The sequence below is a fragment of the Phaethon aethereus genome (assembly GCF_964289735.1).
Source record: "Phaethon aethereus genome assembly, chromosome: 2".
NCBI lineage: Eukaryota > Metazoa > Chordata > Aves > Phaethontiformes > Phaethontidae > Phaethon > Phaethon aethereus.
The window spans coordinates 75,703,361-75,728,253 of NC_138582.1; the positions used below are offsets into that span (position 1 = coordinate 75,703,361).

Below are 24,893 nucleotides of genomic sequence, written 5' to 3' on the forward strand. Positions count from 1 at the left end.
CAGAAGCTGGGAAGCACTCTGGTGAAATACTTGCACTCTTCTTACATTCTTCAATTCAGCAACTGTTAGCAGCTCTTGAAGAAAGAAGTGGGGGGATCAGGGAACTGGCCTAGATGGACCTTTGATCTGATCCAGCAAGGCCATTTTGTTCTATAGCCCATTTGTGATTCACTTCATGCTTGCCCACTCTTTGTAAGACAGAAGATGAAAATCTTCCTGAAGTTACACATTTTTAAGAATAAATAACATATAATAAATACTACATATAAATATATGAATAAATATATATAATATATAAACAAAAGTATAATATTTCTGAAAAATAATCCTCTACAAAATAAAGCTATCACCTTCATAATTTCTTTCAATCATGCGAGGTAACACAAATTAGCTCTGCGCTTACTTGCACTATACCTGTTGGCCATATGTGCTTCCAAGTCTGTATTTCATGAAAACACAATAGCAAGACAATATACACACACCTTCCCTAGAAACAGCTGCCTCCTGAGAATGCTCAGAGTTATTTCCAACTAAATTATTACCTGTTTATTTTTCCAAATTTGCAAACTCATGCTGCAAGGTTTGGGTAGATTATTCTTCTTTCTACTTGGTTGCAAGGGATGAGGAATCATTTTCATTTACTTTCTTTAGGGAAAACAGAGTCAATGCTTATGGTTTTATCTCACTTGTTACCAAGGAATGCTCCCACAGATCCTGCCCATAGAATCGCTGCACAGTAGTCACCAAGCATGCTCGTCACACTGCACTAAACGGAACTTTGTAATAGATTTTGGGAGATAATCAGATAGAAAGTATACCTAAAGAAAGTAACTATAAAATAAATCTACAAACGAACAATAAATTTACAAACGAACAAAAAACCCCCAAACAAACGCCAAAAAACAGGCTGGAAGTTGCTAGAGTTGGAAGCAGAGAATCAAGCGTCTAAATAAGCAACATTTGTTTTGCAGGTGCCCAGAAGTCTTCATCCATTCTCTACAGACACAAGCAGCACACCGTGGCCTTCCTACCTGTGCAGTTCAGAGCAGCCAAAGGACCAAACAGTTACCTAACTCAAGAGAACACAGGACAATAAACATAAGACTGAGGAAACCTGGCTAGTCACTAACAATTCCTTTACAGAAACCTTCTGAATCAAAATGGTCTTCCCGTCCTCAGGAAGACCTGGTTTTCCAAGAAATCTAATTTTCTTGAATTTGACTAAGACTGTCAAGGAAGCAAGCCTGAGAAACATAATCCTAGTTACATCAAAAAGGAAGAACTGAATCAGTCACTTGCAGGACATTTGAGGAGTCAACGAAAGAACACGAGCATTGCCTTGTTCGCCAGCATATATTTTGTTCAGTCCAATTTAAACCTCTGAAAGCCACTGCCGTGATTTCAGTTAGGATAGAGTTAATTTTCCTCCTAGTAGCTGGTATGGTGTTGTGTTTTGGATTTGGGATGAAAAAAAATGTTGATAGCACATTAATGATTTTAGTTATTGCTAAGCAGTCGAAGGCTGTCTAGGTTCTTATGTTCTGGCCTGCCAGCGAGAAGGCTGGGGGTGCAAAGGAAGCTGGGAGGGGACACAGCCAGGACAGCTGACCCAAACTAGCCAAAGGGATATTCCATACCATATGACATCATAGTTGGTATATAAAGCTGGGGGAAGAGGGAAGGGAGAGATGTTTTGAGTGATGCCATGTGTCTTCCCAAGTGACTGTTACACGTGATGGAGCCCTGCTCCCCTGGAGATGGCTGAACTCCTGCCTGCCCATGGGGAGTGGTGAATGGATTCCTTGTTTTGCTTTGCTTGTGTGCGCAGTTTTTGTTTTACCTGTTAAACTGTCTTTATCTCAAGCCACGAGTTTTCTCACTTCTACCCTTCCAATTCTCTCCCCCATCCCACCGTGGGGGAGTGGGTGAGCAGCTGCGTGGGGTTTGGTTGCCAGCTGTGGTTAAACCACAGCAGCCACAAGGAAGCTGCCTGCTTTATCAAGCCAAGAGGCAGGGGCTCAGGAGACTCGGGCTCAGGGGGAAGACACCAGGCACTTCCTTGTAACATCAAAATACTCAAAGCCCAAATCAGATATAGCACTCCAAAATGGCAAACACAGAATTGTGAGCAAATACTCCGTCAGCAACAGCTACTTTTATTAAGATATTAGAGGTTGACAAAAGTAAACGTAAGCGTTTCCTGAATAATTTTAATGTTACTTAACCCCAATGAATTAATTAAAAGAAAGGGCAGGCGGGTAGGAATTTGGGCTCTTTGACCAGCTCGTGCTACTTTTTTTCTTCCTAGAGAGAACAAGCTATCCCTGATAAGAAGTACTAAAGCTGTAATACATTCTAATGTCCTATCAATGAGGTAAGAAAGAGAGAAAAGTGAAAAGCAACATTGTTGTGCATGAGCAAGCACACAAAGAACAGTGGTACAAAACCCCAAGAGATAATATGAGATCACTGGCACATAGCTGAGACACTGTAATGCTAGCTGTAGTATCACGTAATGAAGGCAGAACTGATAAGTGAAAGTCACGATTTCTTTATCTACCAAGAAGCCAGCGTGAAAGAGGTGAATGCCGACATTCACCACAGCCGCCTCCGATAAGGTATCGCATCTAAATGCCCAGGACACGCATCCGGCCTGAAAATAGATCCCTTGTTTTCTTGGCAGGGAGAGGGCAGGTACGGCTACGGCCCATGAAGTGACTCTCTCCTCCTTTTCCTTTTTATTCACAGGAAACACGGAAAAAAATCTTTCCAGCTGGGATTTCAACGCCAAAGTACAGCTGACCCTGATCCTCAGGGAGAGATGGGCGAGAGCCTGCGCACGCGGTGCCCGGGCTGCCTGACCGCCTGCCACTGGCCCATCCCTCAACAGGCGGCACAGGCGCCGACAGGCAGCGGCCGCCTCCAGAAACTGCCGGCTACATGGCATCAGGCTTGTAAGAAGATCAGGCAACACCAAAAAGTAACAGCAGCAACGGGAGAGACACAACGAAAAAAGGAATCCTCCTCTTCAGCATTCGCAGCTTGGCACGTAACACGGCAGGCTGTGCGACGTGGGAAGCAGCTGGCTGGCTCTGAAGGAGGTCTTGTCAGAAACACCATGTTGGGAACCAGAACTTTCCCCTTCTCCTGGGAAGGGATGGGTCTGCAGATCTGATCTCCAGGAAACAAGCTGGTACAAATCATCAAGAACACCATCTCATTCAAATGCGACCAGCACTCCATAAGGGTAGAATGGAGCAACTCTCACCCCAAGCCACCTTACGAGAGGCGAGGATTTGCCCAGAAAGAGTCTTGTGCTCCAATGCCCAGAATTTCTGCCTCAGTCCTAGCAAAGTGCTTGGGCACAACCGCAAAGTGGACGTCTCCATTCGCTTCTGCCCATGTGAAGGGCCTTAGAGCCAATGGGGGTAACTCATAGACTGAATCCCTGAGTCTTGCTCTTCATTCCTGGAGAACTTCACAGGTGTTATTCCAATCAGTAAATTTACCTATACAAATTACATATTAGATCTGGATAAACTAGGAAAAAGTAAGTCAGTACAACTATTTTCAGAGCTTGGCAAAGAACCAGATTTCACTAAAAGCTGCTGTCATCCAAGAATGACTATCAGGACTCTGAAGACAGAAACCAGAACAGGACAACGGAGAATACATGTACCTCTCAGCCAGGCAGCTCCTCTCCTGAATCTGTTCCCTTTATGGTCAATGGAACAAGAGCAATTTGGGGCAGCAACATAACTGAGATGCTCTGAAATGCCCTCCAGACAGACTCCACGCACCACTGACGGAGGGAGCCTAGCGGCTAACGCAGCCACCCAGCTGCATGCCTGGTGTGACTGGGAGGCTGACAAGAAGGGGACTTGTAGCAGTAATACAGCAGTAAAGCTTCACCTAGAAACAGTTCTTTTCCTACATGCACCATGGTTCAGAGCAACTCAAGCAATATAAAAAAGAGAAGTTACACCCAGTGCCTTGAAGCTCCCCATCAGCTGAATTAGGCTTGTAAGGCTCCTCCTCCTTTCCTGCAACAGAGAGAAGAGGAAAGCAGCAAAGAGGGAAGAACTAAGTCCATGCTGTTTTCTTGCTGTTGGGTTTGGTTTTCTGGTTTTTTTTTTGAGGGGAGGGTGTAAGTTTTATGGGTTGTTTTCTTGGTTTGTTTGTTTTGGGGGTTTTTTCGAGTAAGAATAGGGGCTCTCAGTCTTCATAAAACAGATGCAATTACAAAAATCCTTGTTCTACATAGCATGTGCTTTTCTGTTTGGCATTTTGTTTTGTTTTTCCCTCCAGAGAAATTTAGGAGCTGTTTGGGTATTTCTGTGTTTGGATTGCTCACACTTCCTGCCTCCCAGACAAGCATTGCCAGGGCCCAGCTGGAAACAGTACCCAGCACCTCAAGGTAACGTTCAGCTACTCAAAGAGGTACTGCCAGCTCCCAGACGTTCCTCTAGGTCCTGGAGTTGGTACCAGATTATATGTATTTTACTGGCTTTAGAACAAAAAGAGTCAACCTCATAGCCGTTAGGTTAGGAAAACTCCCCCTAAAGTCCTCATAAAGATATTTAAATAACTGAATGTTGACTGAAGAGCCTAAAACATGCAATGTACAAACAGAAAACCACACACAACACCTGAAGTACAGGTACACAACATAGAACAACAAGACCACAGTGACAGTAATGTGCAGGCCACTAACCTTGGAGTGAAAATCCAGGAGAGCCAGTCAGTGCAACCAGAGTGCCCCACAGCATGTTATCTAGGGAAACCATGGGTGCTTGTGGACCCATCGCTTGCACTAACCTTTGGACAAAAGCGCAGCGGGGCTTTAGGGAGCACCCCTGGGGCTCCCTTTCCCCAGGGTACATCACCACAAGAGTATTGCAGTAGTGCCTGGCTATTCCAACAAAAATATAAGGAGGATTTTATTTCCTCACCCACTCTTTTGGGATCTCATATTTTTAATATATTGGGAATTAATAAACACTGAAGCGAACAACATATGGCAGAACTCCTCTGTGAGGGTTTTAACTGAAGTTTTTCAGGATGCCGATACATATGACACTGGACCTCTCATGCAGACACACACAGGTTTTCTGCAGCAAGTTTTTCCTCAGTGCAACACCAAGCATTTCAGTATGACAACAAAAGAAAAAAAAAAAATTAAGGAATCCTCCTGATGCGTTTCTGATGCAGTTACAGGGACCCACTCATGTGTGCTCCTCCAAGCAGCAAGAAGCAGAAAAGCAGTAACAGCTGGCTGCCGTCTTGCTGGCATCATCACCATCCTCCCCTGCCTGGAAGAGCTCGTCCAGCCCCCACACTCTCAGAATAAGCTCTACTGCTAAAAGGGCTGAGGGAACCCGGGGCCCTCGGGCACGGGCGAGATCAGTCCCAGGCCTCCTCCTGTGCCCAACCTTCCGAGAAGCTTTCCACGCTCTCAGCTGTCCATGTTTCATGAAAAGTCGAGCAGTAACCAAATCTCTCCAGTGGCATTTGATGCTGAACAGGCTCTTAAATGGCCAGTGAACATAAATTTAGGATTATGCAAGTAGTAAGGAACACATCCAACATTTATATTTTCCTCCTCAACACATCAACAGGTTAACTTGATATGCCAATTTTAGACATTTTGAAATTATAAAGTGGCCCTTAAAGCTGGAGTGTAATCCTTGTCAAGAGCCACAGCAAGAAATAAATCCACAGAAACAGGTTTTGGTTTTTGGTTTGTTTTTTTTTTTTTATCGTGTTTTTTTTTTTTTATTGTGTTTTTTTTTTTTTAAACACAGTTTACCAACAGACTCTTCTTCATGTTTTAACAGTAAGACCAGAGCTAAATATTTAATGGCTGAAAGGTTAAAATAAACCTGATATATAACTTCATACATACCAGACTCATCTCAAACTGCTAAATATGGATTGACATGGCTTATGACATCCTATCACTTACAATAGCATGCTGCTCAGCCACAGTAACTTCTGCTGGGGTTTTAAATTAAGAGGTTGTAACTTTACCTCTTTGGAGCCTAAATTTTTTACGTGCCTTACTGTAAAGCCTAAATTTACGTGCCTTATTGTGCCTAAATTTTATGAAAATTTAAACAGGAGAAAAAGAGAATTAAATGAGATGTTATTATTAAAATACAGGTGCTGTACATAAAAAAAAGAATCAAACAGAAAAGGGCAACTCGTGTTTAGAGTAATACCTGAAGACATGAAAAGCTGTGAAATAAAGAAAATCTTCTGCATTACATGTTATTTTACAATGTTTACAGTATTGCCAGTGAAATGCTCAAAAAAATCCCATACCCCTCTCCCTTTTCCAGACACCATGATATCCTCAAATTCATCAGGCTCATACAAGTACAAAACCATAATGATAATGAGTGGTGGGATTCCTCCACCACCAATGACGACATCTGACCATGGCATGTTCTGATGCCAAGATGAGAATTTTATCTAAATGTTTCTGAAGGCACCATAGCAATATTTTGCATTACAGTACACATTTTCTGCCTGACATTGGATGGGCTTGGTGGTTACCTCGCTTGTAAGTCTTACAGAAGACAACACATGTTACATCAGGGAACTGTGCCACCCGAGAAAACTCCTCAGTCTTGGGAGTATTTCTTTCAAAACAGAATTAAATTGAGACGCCCCCAATTTACAAATGAAATCATCTTAATTTCTACAGAAATAAAAGCAGCTGCACATGAAAAAGATAAAAAGGATACAAATGAGGGAGGAATAGGATAGCTGAAGGCAATGAAAGAACAGTACACATTATTTGAAAGCCATGATGAAAACTCAACCACAGAGAGCAACTATTTCTTAACTGTTGAATTATGAGATAGTATATTTAATGTTACATATCATAGTGGAAAAAAGTTAATAAACCAGCTAAAAAATCAGTCCAACAGTGTTACGAAACCACATCTATTTTATAACACCTTCCACTATAAGATCTTGAGAGGGTAACAAAACTTAACCCTCCTTTCAGTACATATAAGGACTGACACAACATAGCCCTGGTCTGCAAATATGATACCCATATACCTGGCCTTGCAGTAAGCTCACAAAAAGTTAGCTAGTGGCATCCACCCGAAGCATCGCTGACCACAAGTTTGTATGTTTTTACCATTTTTAAAGATAAGCAAGCAGAAGCAGACTGATAATGTTCAAACATGCATCTCCTGACCTTGCGTTTCAATGACATGCATACATTTTCTTTTTTAAGCTAATACGAAATAAATCTTCATAAGGCGTAGCAGAGTATGCATTAATCTGTGGTACATGACAGTCAAGTAACAGATCAAAACTGTCCATCAGAAAGCAGAAGTCAGACAAGCAATGAATGAGGAAAAACCCACTATACAGGAGAGAATACAGTTAGGAAATGTTTCCCTATTTATTGCACAGCAACTCCCTCCATAATTGACTGGAGAGAAAAATCAGTCCAGACATTCTCTAGACATAGAGAGGGTTTTGTTCAGTATTTTGTTACTACTAAACTGGATATACAGAGTTTGCCTTATGCTAAAACTCTACCCTTTTGCAGGACTTCCATTCAAAAGCATTATATGTAATAGATTCATTCTAAAATGAAGCGAAGCCTTCTTCGCTTGTTTTTATGAACTAACACCATTTCTGCTCTTTTATTACATTAGAAGTATGTTAAAAAAAAATAACCATCATTAATCCAGTTCCTCCTCTACCCAAACACTTGGGAAAGCGAGAGCCACAACTTGCATTGGAGCTACTTCGAGAATCATTACATAGCTTCTCAAGTTTTAGCAAATCCAGAGCTAAAATCTACAGCCAACCAAGACAAAGAATATCACATCTCTAAACACAAAAGCTAGCAGACAAACACAGTATCTTTATTGATGATCTGGATGAAGGGATCGAGTGCTCTCTCAGTAAGTTTGCAGATGACACCAAGTTGGGTGGGAATATTGATCTGCTGGAGGGCAGGAGGGCTCTACAGAGGGATCTGGACAGGCTGGATCCATGGGCTGAGGTCAACTGTATGAGGTTTAACAAGGTCAAGTGTCGGGTCCTGCACTTCAGCCACAACAACCCCATACAACGCTACAGGCTTGGGGAGGAGTGGCTGGAGAACTGCCTGGCAGAAAGGGACCTGGGGGTGCTGGTTGACAGCCGGCTGAACAGTGTCCTGGCCTGTATCAGAAATAGCGTGGCCAGCAGGAGTAGGGAAGTGATTGTGCCCCTGTACTTGGCACTGGTGAGGCTGCACCTTGAATCCTGTGTTCAGTTTTGGGCCCCTTACTACAAGAAGGATGCTGCTTTGCTTGAGCATGTCCAGAGAAAGGCAACAAAGCTGGTGAGGGGTCTGGAGCACAAGTCTTCTGAGGAGCAGCTGAGGGAACTGGGGTTGTTCAGTCTGGAGAAGAGGAGGCTGAGGGGAGACCTTATCACTCTCTAAAACTACCTGAAAGGGGGTTGTAGCAACATGGGTGTTGGTCTCTTCTCCCAAGAAGCTAGCAACAGGACGAGAGGAAATGGCCTCAAGTTGTGCCAGGGGAGGTTTAGACTAAATATTAGGAAAAATTTCTTCACCGAGGGAGTGGTCAAACATTGGAACAGGCTGCCCAGGGAGGTGGTGGAGTCACCATCACTGCACTGAGAATGACATGCTAAAAAAATACCAACATTTCCTATTCCAAACCCACAGCTTTTAAGTAGCAGTTCCTAATTTCTCCTCCATAGCTTAAGTGCTTAATTTTGTTTTGTTGATGCACCTCTAACAAGTTTTTCAGGGTAAAGATTAAAACAGGCTTGAGTGGTGCACAGTTTCAAGAAAACTAATCTGAACCAAATTCATTTGTTTGGTTTATCTCTTCCATATAGAACAGGTTTAGATGGAGGCAGGAAACAAATCACTCTTCTGAGCATAATGCTAATTTATTTGAAGACATTTAATATGAACTAAACGTTTTTTCCCCAGTTAAGGGCTTGAATGTGCTGTGCTTCCATCTACAGCAAAATTAGTTCAACTGTCTGAACACAGACCAAAAAGCCTAAGAACTGCTTTGCCTGTCAATACAGAGTTCTATAAAGTGGAAGTGCAAAGAGCTAAAAAGGGAAACTACATGAAAACCAATGACAGCTATTGATGTAAGAGGTTGCAAGAAACTCGTTATTTTATTTTCCTTTTAAGGAAACTACATGAACTCCTACATTTACTGAAATTTAGGATACTCCCTTGAAGATGTGGGGACTGTTAAGAAGAAGCAAAAGCAAGTTTGTCACATTCATACCCAGCTATATAGCAGTAATGATTTCTGTAGATTCCCATCTTTGTAGGATGGCTACAGCCACACCTCTCTTCCACACTGCTCAGGGGACCCTCGAGCTGCACCAGTCCCAGCCAGGTGACCCAAGAGACACAAGCTGTGATTTGGGACAGACTGACGCCCAGGACAACCCCCGAGGTGAGAGAAAGGCCACATCAAGGACAAGTGATGCTGAAGGGGAGCTTTGCACTTCAGTGTGAACCTGAAAACCTGAGCTATGCAGCTTCATGTTAGAAGACCAAGCTGACAAGGTTGCCTTGATCACAGCATTTTGCAGCTCTGAAATTGGTGTGGTGGTTCTCCAGCTGCCCCCCGCCTGCCACACACATACACACAGAGCCTTCTCAAAACATTTAACCACGAAGAACTCCCATAGGTCACGCAGGACCATCCTTGGCAACATCTGCTCTAGAATTGCAACAGGAACATCTAGAGACAATTCCTAGGCAGTACTCATTTATTATCAGGCAAGCACTTCTCAAAATCTAATTGAGGAACACGGAAGTCATTCAAAAATTACTAAATCATCTATCAAAATAGTCAATTAATTTCTTTGCTTTTATTAAAAAACAAACAAAAATCAAATCCATAAAGACCTCATCATAGTAGATACTACTGGTGTCACCAATTATTTCCAGAAGGATCCATTTTTGCATTCCATTAATGACCAGTTATACAGTTCAAAGCATTACAAAATTGTTCTCCCTCATCTCAGAGGTTAAGTTTACAATGTCTGTTTCTCTTTAGATTACAAAAAGGTGGTAAAACTAGTCCTAACAATAGCAACATGACTATTTTATGTCTAAAATTTTAGAAACTGCAACTGCAGTATACTCCAGTAATTTCAAGTTAATTTTCTAATTAACTTAATCCTCTTTTTTGTGAAATTTAATTAGCAGATGTACAGTCCTTTCAAAGCACTGAGTAGATGGTAATATGCAAAGAATAAAAGCATTACTGTATTTTGTTAGAATTTTTTAATCTTCAAAAAGACATGTGGTTAGACTGCATGGGAAAAAAAAAAACCTATCCACTTAAAAAGAAAATCCACGTATCGGTAATACGGTACTTCACAAGTCATTCAAAAAAATACCCGAAACAAGTCTAAATGGGCTTGTGTCGGGGGGTGGGAAGCAAAGTATCATACTACTACTTTTCCTTCCTTTATGAGGAGACTGTTTCCTTTAAGGTACCACTGAAGATGATTAAGGATTTTTGTTTGTGCAGAAACAAGATTTGTTTTAAATCTCACTGTGTTTTAAGAGTCAAAAGTAGATTCCTTCTCCCTTGTAAATTTTTACGTATAGTAAGAAGAGGGAATTATTATGGAAACCTAAGTTGTCAGAGAAAAAAAAAAAAGAAAAAATAGTCAGAAAGAGGATATCCCAATTCAAAGACATTTCACTCTATTTCTGCAGTACTTCCCAGTATGAGTCAAGTCAGACAAGCTTTCACACAAGCTTTCATGTTTTAACACAAAGCTTCCCAAGACAAGAAAAGCATGCCACTAGTACGCTCCAACAGCAGTCCTTTCAAACCTGGAACAAACCCTTTTAAAACAGGAATCCACTGCTTTAAAGCAGTAACCCACTGCTAATGGAGGCTTTATCTGCTCTACAGCTTCTTCGTTCTTCTTGCTGCAAAGCCTATTTTAAGGATTATAATTTAAATGAAATATTCAGAGACAATTCTTGGAAATTTCCCTGCTTTGTCTCAAACACCTTCTGAAATCCTACAGGACTAGCCCAGAGGCTTCGCTGAGATCACGGAAGGCAAATCACAGGTTATGGGGAAGTACCGTGGTTCATCCCACAAAGGAGGCTGACCAAACGCATGCATGCGGAATACAACAAAAGTCTAATATTTCAGTCTAAAGAGGTGGACATTTTTAGAGCAAAACCACAAGTTATTCATACGGATAGTTTTTCACAAAGCAATCTGGTCTGGGAACCAAGGGATTTTACTTAGAGCATCTGTGTTCCACATTCTCAGGAAAGAAAATTTAAATAATCCTAAAAAGCTGAAAAAGGTATTTTTATCATACCCTTTGCAGCTATTTCATGTTTAACTCAGATTGAAAGAGCTGAACCAGATATCTCCAATCACATCTGGAAGCAGGCCTCAGTACTGTGTGCACTGTCTTAACGAGAACTCAAATTATTCTATTAAAAAAAGCCTAACCCTTAAAAAAAAATCCCCCCAAGCTCTGGCATTCCTTTTCACATTTTTTCCATTTGTGTGATGTCATTTTACATCTAATAAACATGTTGTTTATTATCTTCATTTAAGCCAGAACTTTTACCAAGTTACAGCGAGAGTCATAGGAAGCGCATCATGATTACAAATCCATAACGCATGCAGGATCCCTTTGCAGCACCATTAAATCCATTAATCATTGTCTTTTCTGTCCCAATTATGCTAAGCAATTTCAACTCACCTCTCTCTCCTGTTACCATCAGTGCAAAGAAAGCAAAACCATAGCGCTTCCGACAAATTCTCAAGGCACCTCTTTTGTTCCCTTTAAATTAAATTCGAATCGGTTGCACGTTTTGCTGAACTGCTAATGCTCTCCACATGTTCCCTTCTCTCAAACTGAAAATGTTTTCTATTAGGAATGCCTAACACTGAACAGAAAACTGTAAAATGTCCTTCAAACAACCCAAAGTACCTCTCTTTTTTGAGGCTTTCATTTGAACATATCAATCACTACTTGCCTAAATGAAGGGCTCAAAGAAAGCACCTAATGTCACAATTAAACTTCCTTTAGGAAAACTTTTTAATTTGACCCTTAGTGTATTCAGAAACTTCCTTACCATAAAAAGCTGTTTGTTTTAAATTCAATAAAAGATATCCATTAAAAAAAAAACACAAAACACCACAAAGTTTTGAAGTATGAACTTGAGGAGCTTCAGAGTGTCCACGGCTACGAGAACTCTACTCCAGCACTCAGCACACTGCAAACACACATACTCCAGACAGATGCAATACGATAATAATATTTGTAGGGAGAAGCACCTCCTCAAGTGAGACGTGGGTTGTAGACACAAGCTTAACTCTGCCCTCAGAGAATGAAACACAACATGGTTTCACATGTTTCCTTAACCAGAATCACACTGGGTTTTTTATACATCAATATTATACTTATAAAATGATAAACCATGTTTTTTCCCCACTTCTGTCCATGTATCTTGACATCTCTGCAACAAAGCACCAGACACAGTTATTGACTCAAGATGTGACTTTGTCTTCAGGAAAGCATCGTGGTTCCACTGAGGAGGAACAGGTCCTACAAGAAGGTTTGATACATGCATAAATAGTTGGAGGACCTAATCATATCTGCTGTAATACAGGCAACAAGTCCACATAATGGATAACAGAAGGGAAAACTGTACATGGGAAAAAGGACTAGCTGCATACTTCAGCCATTAAAGGACAAATAAAAACAGCTGGCTTCTACTAGGCTCTTAGTTACAACTAGCTTACAGCTTCCCTCAGGTATCCCAGAGCAAAAGGAGCTCAAGAAAATATTTATGGCTACATTTCATATAAGATACCGAGAGCAAGTGGATGTCAAAAAGACAATCCAAAGAGCTGTGTGGAAAGGCTGGGTTATTGGCCCTAACGTTGCTGGTTAAAGTAGATGCCCTAAAATAGGGGCTGGACGCAGCTGCCATGCCACAGGTTGTATCCCCGACTTGGGAACAACCCACTGCTGTGCACCCACGGAAGGATGGGGAAGGGCAGCCATGCCATGTGTCACCTAAGCACTGTGCCTCAGTGAATCTGCAACAGCCTATGTGCAAAAGCCAACAGAACGGGATTATTAAATGGTTATAATGACTAATAATGAAGCTAAATTACACTCTTGCAATAATACTCTTGTACACTGTTTAGGAACCTAGCTGGCTCAAGCTATGAAACTTAATACACACAAATATATATGCAAATATTTATTTTTAATCTATACAGAGATAAAAGCAAGACTTAGCATAAATACAGGAAGGAGCTATAACCATACAAAACCATAATTTTATAATGCAAAAAAAATTCAAATAACCAATTGAGGTGTGGTGGTTTGGGTTTTGGTTTTTTTTAAATAATAAACTGACACAAAGGAGAAGTAAAATTTAAAATACACCTTGCAACATTTGCTGACCTTCCAAGCTATAGTACTCTGAGCAATCCCAGGCCAATACGCGTATCCAGAATTACATCAACCTTTGTTATTTGCATTCTTCTTGTGTTACGTGGTATTGACACCTGAAGCTATGTCAAACTTCTTTTGGCAGAATCATTCTAAGTCACTGTCATGGGTCCCTGTCATGGGTCCCTGTCCAAACCTCATTCTCAGTATGGAGAAAAACACTCCTGACAGGCATAAACGTTTTAAAAGAGGATGTGGGACCCTTTTAGGATAAATACTTCGTCTAGATACGTAAGAGCAAATTGGGCCTTTTCCCTCAGAGACCATCTCAGATTTTGAGAGAAAACTACCAAGAGGCAACTGACAAATGAAGTAGCAGCCACAGAGCTGTCCAAGCAAGGACACAGGGAATAAACCAAGTCACTCTCCGGGAATTGTGGAGCCTTTAAAGATCTTTAAAACTTCACTGTCAGAGTTGCTCTGGTGAAAAACTTTCATTCCGTTTCAGGGGCTAAAGTTTTTGCCACCATTGGTGTTCTCCTTGTAAAGCTACATCCTCATTTACCTTGGACTTTATCAAGGCTTCAGCTGAGCCCTGTAATTGTTAAGACATAAAAATTAAAATCACATTAAAGACACAACCAAATACAAACAAGGAAAGTCATACAGCTGCCAAAAATACCAGAAGGACTTTTCCCACAGGGTATTAATTCACAATGAATCTAATTTGAATAGAAGGTCAAATTTGACACACTGTGGAAAAAAAAAACAAAAAAAAATTGACACTATGTGATTTAAGAATTGATCTTCCTCCACTAAGGTCTTTTAATATCAACAGGTACAAAAGTACATCTATAATTTTCAATTAGTTATGTTCTATTAACAAAACTGGTTTCGGCAATAGTCTTTTTATATGAAAAGAACATTGTAAATATTGCAGTTTGTATTAAAACCACTTAAATTTTATTTTTTAAATTACCTTTTAATTAGTCCTGACAATTTAATTAGGCTCAAGCCAAAATGGAAAAAGAAGTTGAGTGATATTTGAAAGAAAATTTGTTCCCCCATGCTGAAAGTCTTTAGTTTGAACATAAGAACTCAAAACTGAGAGGGGAAAAAAAAAAAAAGGAAAATAATAATGCGTTAAATTGAATGAGATGCTTAAAAGTGATTGATATGCAATAGGGCAGAAAATACCACTCACTAACAAGTTTGGCACTCAAGTTATTAAGCTTTATTCCTTTCTTGCCTTGCTTATAACAAATTAAAAAAACCCACCAAACCTCACTTGACATGGGACTTGCTAAAGCTTCCCAAGTCTCATAAAATATTGGCCTGTAGTCAATGCATCCTCCGACACTAAAGCCCAATGAAGTCCCTGGAGATTTTAAGTCATTAACGATGGAAAACTTTATCTGGACATCTGAACATAAACACTTGTGTATTTCCCACAATTTAAAAGTACAACATGTTAGGGAGAAGAAAAAAAAAAAAAAAAACTGGTCCAGCTTCCAAATGGGAAAGAGTTTATGACAGGAAAGCTATTTCTTTACACCTCTCAGTTCTTCAGAGCAAAGTAAAACCCTGAATGCAAGGATGACAGGAGGCTCTGTGGCAAGGGCACTACGGAATGAACCGCATCTTCTCATAAAGCAGTCCTAGCTACCTACAAGGGACTTTGCAGAGTCAGTAACATTGCTAACCACAATACTTTCCAAGGATATTGTGAAGACAAAGAACATAGCCAAAGCAAGACTGTTTTATTCCACATAACACCATCTCAGATTGCTCTAGCTCCTGGCTTCTGCTCCAAATATGTAACACATCTTTTAACCTCAAGACCTAATGCTTATATTTCAAAAAAGACATTAACAGGCAGCTGATGTGAAAGTACACGCAAGAGGAAGAAAAGTACCCACTGTGCCAGTGAAACAACCCTCCCATTCTGTGAAAAGCTTAACTGCCAGGTGGAGGTCACCAAATGAGGCCAGTACTAAGAACTGCAGAGAGTCCCCGACTCTCTCGAACTACCACATCCCAAAAATAAGACACATTTGATATGTAGAAATGAAAAAGAAAAGAAACTACATTACATCAAGCTACAGGCTGAAACAAAAACTTACCCTAAAAATCTTAACTTCAGCAGGGGGGTTAGAAATTAGAACCAGATCTTATGTTTGGCTTTTCTGCCTGTAACAAACCAAGCCAAAAGCCCATATCCAAACACACCTCTGTTCTAGGAGTTTGAAATCTGGACTCAAGTTTTGCAGCCTGGCTTCCATGGTACTCACCACTGAATGCATCACCACTGCCAGAGAGTAACAACACCTTCATACACACGTTCATAAAGGAACAATTAAAATACATGCACAGTCATATGCCTAATTGCAGTCAAGCTCACTGTGGGCAAACAGATAACAACAAAGCAACCACACATGGAAGCTTAGAACCCAGTGTGCTTCAATTCCTCGATGGTGACACTCTGGACAAAAATTTTTACATGAAATTTGGTTTTATAAAACCTGTATCCAGGAAACATGAAATCTTTTCTTGCTGCACTGGTCTGTTTTGCCAAAGATATTCCCAGACCTAACAAAAACAAGCTTCTCCAAGCTGTTCTTAATTTCATTCACATTTGTAAAATCAGCCTAAAGTTTGCAGCATCTATGTTTCTCCTCTAATACTTAACACGTAGGCTTGCTCTGCTGTACTTCCTCAAGCCAAAGGTAGTAGAGGAGAATCTGTTCCTGCGTGAGGCAGCCTAGAGATTGCTCTCAATGGGAGGTATTCGAGGAATTCTGTAGGTTGCTTATGCTCAGTTCAAATTCCCAGAAAGGCTGTTTCATAACACGTCCTGGGGGCAGCGGAAAGAAGTTTAGTTGTATTTAAAGCCTGAATCCTCTGACAGCAGTAGCTCTGTGGAAATAATACAAAACTTAGGTTTTGGGTTTTTTTTTTCTTCGCCTCCTTTTAAGTATATATATTTGAATGCTTGTTATGATTTCTTGAAACAAGACCAACTACGAGCTAAACATATTAGGGTGTTGAATCTACTACAAAGTTGTTGAAAACAAGAGGCAACTGTGGCACATACATATAGGATTTTTTTTTTTTTTAAAGAAGAAACAGACACCCATAATATCTATCATCATATCACCAGAACATGAGCATTACCTCTGCCACTAACACTCAGTGAAACATGCTGCTCTGCAGAATGCTGGAGAACATATTAAAACGACCACAGCACATCAGCCTCCGTTTATGCAACGTTAAAGCTCTTAGACACGCACATTATGACATTCATTAGACTTTTCCTCGTGACAGCATTATTTTAACCAGGGTTTTTAAGACACTGACACTGTGATAATGACAAATATGTGGCCAAGATCTGCAAGATGTGAAGTAATAAACATTACATGCTATTAAAATGCACTAGTGAGCTGTGAGCCAACAATTCTTCAGATCCCCTTCCCAGTTCAGAATGCAGTCTTCTTCAGGCACACACAAAAGCTATGGCAAGACAGATCATCCAAGATTCTCCAAAGCAGCCCCAACCATCACACTTCACTGTCAAATCCTGTAATTCCCTGGGCTGTTTAACATACTTGAAGGGTAATGTAACTATATAACCTAAGTTTAACACGCAACAAACACAAAGAAATCAATTTACTGGCCATTATCCTTAACTTGCAACACAGCAAATCTGATTCGTTCTCCCCAGATTTGCTTCTCAGAGATGGATTCTGTTTATTTGTTCTCTTTCGGGCACATGGAACTCCACTTACCAATGCAGGCATGGACTCTCACTGACAGCTGGGTCCTCAGAATTATACTGTGCTTCTTGCCCCTCCTAAAAAAGAGAAGAAAAATATATAAAGATGTAGGAAGGAGAAAGAGGAGTTGGGAATGAAGGAGTGAAGTTGAGTCTAGGAAAAAAGGGCGGGGGGGTGTGAGGGAAGGTAATATGAATTATGTCTCTGTTTCTCATCATCCAACTTTATTTTAATTGGCAATGAATTAATTTTCTACAAGTCAAGCCTGTTTTGCCTATAACAGTAATTGGCAAGTGATCTCCCCATCTTTATCTCAATCAACGAGTTTTTTCATCTTATTTTCCCTCCCTTCTGTTGAGGACAGGGAGTGAGAGAGTGGCTGGGTGGACATCCAACAGCTGGCCAAGGTCACCCACCACAATAACTCTCTTGAAATCCCTATTAGAGAAGTACCGACTGATGACTGCATGGTTTAATTTTCACAGAAGTATTTTAAAGCTAAGCATACTAAAGTATGAAAGAAAATGCAAGGTCAAACAAGATGTTGCTTACACATTCACAAATCTGCTCATGTATCCTAACGGTTCTTGAAAGCACAAAAAAATATGTATTCTTCATGCAATGAGGCACAACCGAGTCCTCCTTCACTCTGGCACTGTCCCAGTTTCATCCTGGTCTTAAATAGAATGACTTAATCACCAGCTATATTTCTCATCTGTTTTTCAGACAAATTAGTATTTTTCGACGCTTTTCAATCTGGACAAGAGCACCATGTTCTTGATTTCTAGGAGCTCCATCCACAAAATGGCATCAGGGCACTGGCAAGGAGCACCTTGCCTCTGCACCCATACCTGCTCACTTGATGGATGGCAGGAAAGTAAGAAAAGCCAAATGTCTTCTCCATTTGTACAGCAGCATATTCTCTCTATTCCCTCTGAAACTAAAGACGCAATTCCTGGACAACCAGCTCTAGGCAGCCCTGCTTGAGCAGGGTGCTTGGACCAGATGACTTCCAGAGGTTCCTTCCAACCTCAAACCTTCTGCGATTCTGTCGAATTTATCATGGGAAAACATGCAAGAAGCAAAACTGTTTTTAGAACACATTGAGGTGCAGCTTAGTTTGTTTCATAAGAACCCTAAACCCACTTCTATATACAAATTAAAAGCAAATTAAAAACCAGCACAACCTTCCTCAGTTATACGCATTATGATTCTGCTGAGAGATTTCAGGGCCAACTCTTTTGCACAGATACCCAGCAGAACTGCCCATCGGCTATAACTTCATCAGAATAAACCCATTATTTTCCAGACAATTACAAGGGCTCTTCCTCACTTTGCTGTATTCCTGCCCACAGTTGTTTTGAGGAACAAAAATATTTTTCATTAATTTCAACAACAAAAGAATATGTTTTATACCATCTCCCAAAATTCTTGCAGGAGAAGGCAGGTTAGAGAAGCATTGACAAATATTTTCAGGAAAATATCATTCCCAGAAGAATATAGGAAAAAAAAGAACACCACACATTAAGCACCTGAAAAATTGGTTAGTGTGGAACTATGTACTTGGTAATAAAGGACTCTGTTCCAGTTTCAGAACAGCAACCTTTCTCTGTAGGTTAAAAAAAGAATAATTAAACTTTAAATGAAATTGCTCTTTGAAGGGTCCTGCTTGAACAGCGTTAGGATAAAGCAGGAAAACCATGAACTTTTCTTTATGCTGCTGCTGGTTTGCAGGCCTTTTGAAGTGCCATGCAGCAGCATGCTATTCGCCCAGAAGAGCTGCCCGCCGTCTGGATTCTAAAGTTTCCTGGAGCAATTCCAGGTTTAGGACTGACTCTCTGCCCACCTAAACTCCTCCTGCCGATGCAGCTGGACACGGCCTTTGCCTGCGCTCGCATCCTGCAGATTGCTAATGGCTGCCCCTTCCCTAAGGGGTGCCAGGACTCCTCCAGAACATTTAATTTGCAAAGGACCTGAGGAATCTTTGACAGAGAAACAAATTTAAAATACTAATATAAGCATCTCTCATTGATATATCGCCTTACACAAAAGTCATTATACTCTTACTAGGGTACACTGTTTCTTTGAAAAACAAAGTAAAAATATTTCTAAACCTCGCCCCCTCCATTAGGACTCAAAGAAATCTCTTCCATGGAAACAAAAGAGGAATGGCTCAGGGATTGAGGTCTCTATCTGGGACACATTTTCAATTTCCCTGTTGCCACAGCTTCCCTGCACAGCTGTGAGCAAGTAACGTAAAGCACCACAGAGGTGCCCATGTGCCACTCTGAAAGCCACACCTCAGCTTCTCGGAGGATGCAAGTTTAGTTTCTCTACACGTTGCATCCCCCATCTGCAAAACAGGGACCATGGCAGCTGCCCATCTCCTGCTTCTGTTAGGACTTGGGTCTTGTCAGACCCTTAAAAACATTGCTGGTACTTGAGCACCATATAGTCCTCACAGAAGGTCTACATAAGTGAGTTTAAGGAGTGTATAGATTAAAAAAATCAGTAGATGTTAGGGGCATCTTTCTTTCTGAATCAAACACTTGATCAGAAGATGATGTCTTCAAAAATAAGGAGATGAAATGTAGCAACATAAGACTTCTTATTAAATTAGTATTGATTTTGACTTATGGGGAGGGGTTTCAAGTAGAAGAAAGCTAAATGTACTTGCTACTGAAAGCACGGCCATTCTGCCTGCTGCAGCCTGACGGGTGGCCCGTCGCTCTGCAGGCTGTCAACGGGCGGTGGGAGCAAACAGCCGACTTTTTTTGCGACCAGCCACCATTTCAGCACGGGAGGAGCAATGAGGCACTTCCACTCAGACACTCACTGAGCAAGGAACACCAGCAGATTCACCCTTGGTTCTGCAAGCTCTGCCAACCTGCACCACCCATAGGTGTGCCTTGCACTCTATACTCTCCATATGATTTCTCTTCTCTGACCATTGCATGACCATATTTTTGCTCTTCTAAGATTACAGGATGAGGGGAGGAAGAAGAGCACTTAAAACTTTCAGATAACCATCAACTAGACATCCTCTATAGCATGGGAACATCAGGAAAAACAACAACATAATGGTATAGAAGAGTCAGTGTGTCTCTGACTACCGAAGCAAGTGCAAGATCCTTGGGCTCCACAGCCAGGCTGACTAGGGAAGAATAAAACCATACTGCAGTCTGAGCTGTGCAAAGCTGCCTGCGAAGACCTCTGTCAGCAGGCATAAAACAGGATATCCATTTTCAGTTCTTGCTGCAAGGCCGACAAATAAACACACACATGGAAAAACAACAACAACAAAACCTTGTATGTCATTATATAGTACCTGCATGTAAGAGATTTTCTGTGGGAGCACTTGGAACCTCTTTAGTTTGAGATCCACCTGCTTATTCCAAGAAAGGAGAAGAAAACTGAAAATGAGGACCAAAGTACTATGGGAGAGGAGGTCCCAAGGAGTAAAAAAAGTGAAGACTAGAAAAAACATCAAGAAACCTGGAGTACTTTGAATTACAGGCACCTCCAAAAGATGCCCAGCCAAGAATCCAGTAAGTCATTAACTAGGCTGCCATTGCTCACATCAAGAAACCTATTTCACAGGCCCTTTGGGCTATTTTCTTCAGCTCCCCCCCCCCCCCCCCCGACTTGGTTTGTTTGGTTCTTTATTTGTCGGAGGGGTGGGGGTGTGGGGAGGGTGGCAGGCAGGAGGACAGAGACAGAACACACAAGCACCCAGGACCCTTGGGCAATTTTCTCTGAACCAATTTTACCCTTTCCTACACCCCTTGCTCTCCTCAACACCTGATTCTGTATGGAAAACTGCTTCTCTTGACCTCCCTTGATGGGCTCGTTTGCAAAGCCTTAAGGGCACTCTCATCTGCAAAGGCACACAACAGAGGTAAAAATGACTATGAGGTGCTGTGACCCTTCATACATGCTACTCATTCCTCATGTCACTGAAAACTCTGGAAATGGGAAATAGTTTTGCTAAATTCTTTGAGTTAGATGTCTTCCATGAAACTGTCTGCAACTGCTAAGCTGCAGTTGTATCCTTCCAATTACTAGACAAGGGAAAGAGCAAATTCGCGTAGCATGCAATCAACAGAACAGCTAACCCTTTCGTCTGATCTCAAGGATTGAAAGCTGTTGGAAATCTAAAGCACCCATCCTCAAAGGCAACATCTCGCCTTAAGGCCCCAAGACAGCTTGCAATTAAATTTCCTCTTCTATACAAAGCCTCAAACACATGAGTAAGCCCACTGACCTTGACAGAACTACTCACAGGCTATTCATAAGCTTCAAGGTAGGTTTTTTTTAGGCAAGGAAAAAAAACTTCTTTCAAATGCAGGTGTGTAGCACCTTCATTTCCCAGTCCATAATTCATTTCACTATTGATGCCTACAAATTTGGTAAAGAGGAGGGAGGCACCAGTTTGCCTAATAGATACAATAAAAAAATAAGGCAAACATTAAATTTCAGACAAGTTTCTTCAAAATGCCGACTGAAAACCCATTCTTGAGAAACACAAAGTAATTCAAAACTGAAGAGAACAACTCGATGAGGAAGAAGCTGATGGCAAAAGAAGAAATAGCGCAAGTCAGGAGAAGAACGTGGAGATAGTGACACAGGAGCAAGATTTTAGGAATTAGGCTGAGCCAGAAACAAAACAGCAGGAGAGAAACAAGGACGAGTCCTCCCTGCCTTTAATTTCTTTCCACTGAGCAAAAGGCTCTACCTGTAGTTGAGGTGGATTTTCCAGTACAGGCATTACATTTACTGGGAAATCCTACTAAGGGACAAGGAAAATTACCTGCAATGCAGGTAATTTAAAAACTTTAAAAACTTTAAAAATATAAAAAGCTTTAAAACTTGCTCTCACTGCAGCTGAACAGTTTTTTCTTTCATGATACTTTCACGATTATAGCAGAACTCTTATCCACTGACTTGAAGCCAATGTGAAGCTCAGTTTTAATATTATTCCTGTTGCTGTCTCCATTATTTTAATGTGTAGGTTCTCCTATCCAAATCAAAGGCTCATTGAAGCTTCCGAGATAGACAAAGGAAACGTGATCATTTTTCCAGAAAGAGTCACTAACCACCAGTAAATAACAAAGACAGGGGATAGAGGATGGAAAGAGACTATGTTTGCCATAACAGTTACATACATAGCAAGATGAGGTTTTTGTAAATAATATAATACTAAAGGTAGCATTACATATGATATTTCAACACCTGCACAGGGAAGGTTTATTTAAAACATTTATTTACCTTCCACCAAGTCAGTGGCATGGTAGCCTGCTAGTTTAGGGTGGTGACCCCTGAAGTCTCCCAGTATGAAGTTGTATTTCCTACTATCAGGCATGAGATTTTTATATAGCTTTCACATTTCTAAGTGAAAATAATTTTCCTACAGAAATGTTCTTGACATACTTTTCTTCATTTAATAATAGCAGTAATACTTACACTGAGCAAGCATGAAGGATAGGAATTTGAGATGTTTTGGTCAGAAATAAAACTGTTTGCATTCCTCCCGCCCCCCTTACATAGGCAAGAAGTATGAAGAAAGAGCAGCTGATGTTTTGTTTTTCCCTCTCAAAGATTTATTTTAGAAGACCAGTTAAGCCAATAATATAAAGTTCATCTCTTTCAGTTGCACAGATTATCAACTAGGAGCAGGCAGACTAATTTCCAGTTCCTGGTACCACGCAGAGAGCATTAAGAATAGAATTAGCCCTGGCACGTATTCAGGAAAGAGGTAAACATATGGAATTTGCAAAAAAAACCACCCTGGCATCCCTGTAGAGAAGTGGGGAAGGAAAAAGCCCAATGTTCTGCTACCTGTACACCCATACACAGATGGAAAAGCTGGATACAATATCCACAACTTGACTTTCTAAGTACTGATGTGGGATATATAGTAGAGGAACTTATCCCAAACCTTCACCATGTGTAACAGTATGCTTCAGAGCATACAGTATTACAAACTGTTTGTAATATAGTACATAAACAATGGCAAAGCCTTGCTGAGATGTGGCCATTATGCTGAAATTCAACTATATAAACCATTGTAATCTTTGCCCTACAGCATCCATAATTCCCATTTGCAATCTATCACATAACACATCTTATTTCCAAAGAACCCAGGACTCAGCTTTAATTTGTCGATGACCAAAATCCCAAAGATATCAGTAAGTACTTCAAACTACAAAAAAAAAAAAAAAACACCCACAAAAAAACACACCAAACAAACCCCCCACACACACACCAGTGTATCATTTCTGGTTTAATTTCAGCAAGTATCTATAAAGAGTCAACAGTGTGTAGGGTATTGTATCATTGCAATGAATGGAAGCTAAAAAAAACATTGATGGTATTTTGGTAGCTATGTCCAGTTAATAATAAGCTTTTGCCAGAATTTCAAGCTATTTTTGACAGCAATGGAAGCATTAGAATCCAAACCACCTCTGGAAGTCCCCTCTTTGTATTGCTGTGAAGCAGTTTTGTGGTATCAGCTTTGAGGACAAACTGCAAGACAGCGTAAGGCATCCTGAATCTTGTTTCTGTGTATGTACTATAGGGCTGCCCTATTACTCTTTCATAATTCACTAAAAAACTCAAATTTAAATATACAAATGAGACATTTGTGTAACTTCTGGTTAACAGCAACCAGGTGTTGCAGAATGAAGGAACAGAACTGGACTCCAGCTCACCATGAAATAAAAAAATGTCTCAGCTTCAGCACACATCCTGCTACCGACAGTCGCTTTTTGTTATGTTGTCAATGGGGTTCGACTCCTTTAAATAGCTTACCTCTTCTCTGAAGTGATCGTTCATACAGCAGAAGTTAGAAGTATTACACAGAAACCATACAGTGCTGTTTCTACATGTTCACAAAACTCCTACTAGCTGGATGAAGGACCATTTTAACCCCTCTGGGATCCAGAACTGAGCTCCTCTAACATCAAAGGTCTAACGTTCAGCTTATCAACATATTCCAACGTTCTAATTGCCTTTCTTTTATCTTAACAAAAATTTCAATCAGACTTTTGAACTGTGGTACTCCTGACATGCACAAATCCTCCAAGATGACAAAATCAGAAAATGGAAAAATTGAGCAGTTTGCGCTTTGTTATCTCAGAGCAGTGAGACTGTGAAGGGGTGACCCAGATCAGTTCTGCTCAAGTTCAAGTATTATTCCTCCCATCCTGAAAAAAATCAATCAACTAAAAGAAATTGCTAATGTCTTAAAAGTAACATATAACATATTCTTTAGTGCTTCAGCAGCAGGCGGGATACAACATATGCCGACTTCACCAGCTCTCTGCTGAAATCTAGCGGTCTGTGGTGACCTGCTGGAAGAACTGGACAGCAAGTACTGCTCAGTCATCAGAGAGAGAGAGTGAAGAAACACAATGACCTAAGAAATCAGCACCATTGTAAGCCCTGCTGAGATTCAGGCTCATTACAATTTTATACAATTTTTCCCTCTTTTCTAAAAATCTAATGCATTATGTTCCTCAATATAAACAACATTTTCTTTTTTTTTTTAATTCTCCAAGCTTCAACAGTGGTGCTACTTCCCTCTCTACCTCACCTCCCTACAAAGAGCCCTGAAAATTTAGAGCAAAATTCAGAGCAAGCTCT

At 40.7% G+C, this 24,893-nt stretch overlaps 1 protein-coding gene across 3 annotated transcripts in view; it reads right to left on the reverse strand.

Annotated features, from left to right (window-relative positions):
• FHOD3 (formin homology 2 domain containing 3) overlaps positions 1 to 24,893 on the reverse strand; it is a gene marked incomplete at its 3' end in the record, with an annotated part of 418,667 nt that overhangs the window by 341,196 nt on the left and 52,578 nt on the right. For all 3 annotated transcript variants that reach the window (XM_081996647.1, XM_081996646.1, XM_081996645.1), the window contains exon 3: positions 17,262 to 17,326. In XM_081996647.1, the coding sequence (XP_081852773.1) occupies positions 17,262 to 17,326 (65 nt within the window). The remainder of the gene's footprint in view (positions 1 to 17,261; positions 17,327 to 24,893) is intronic.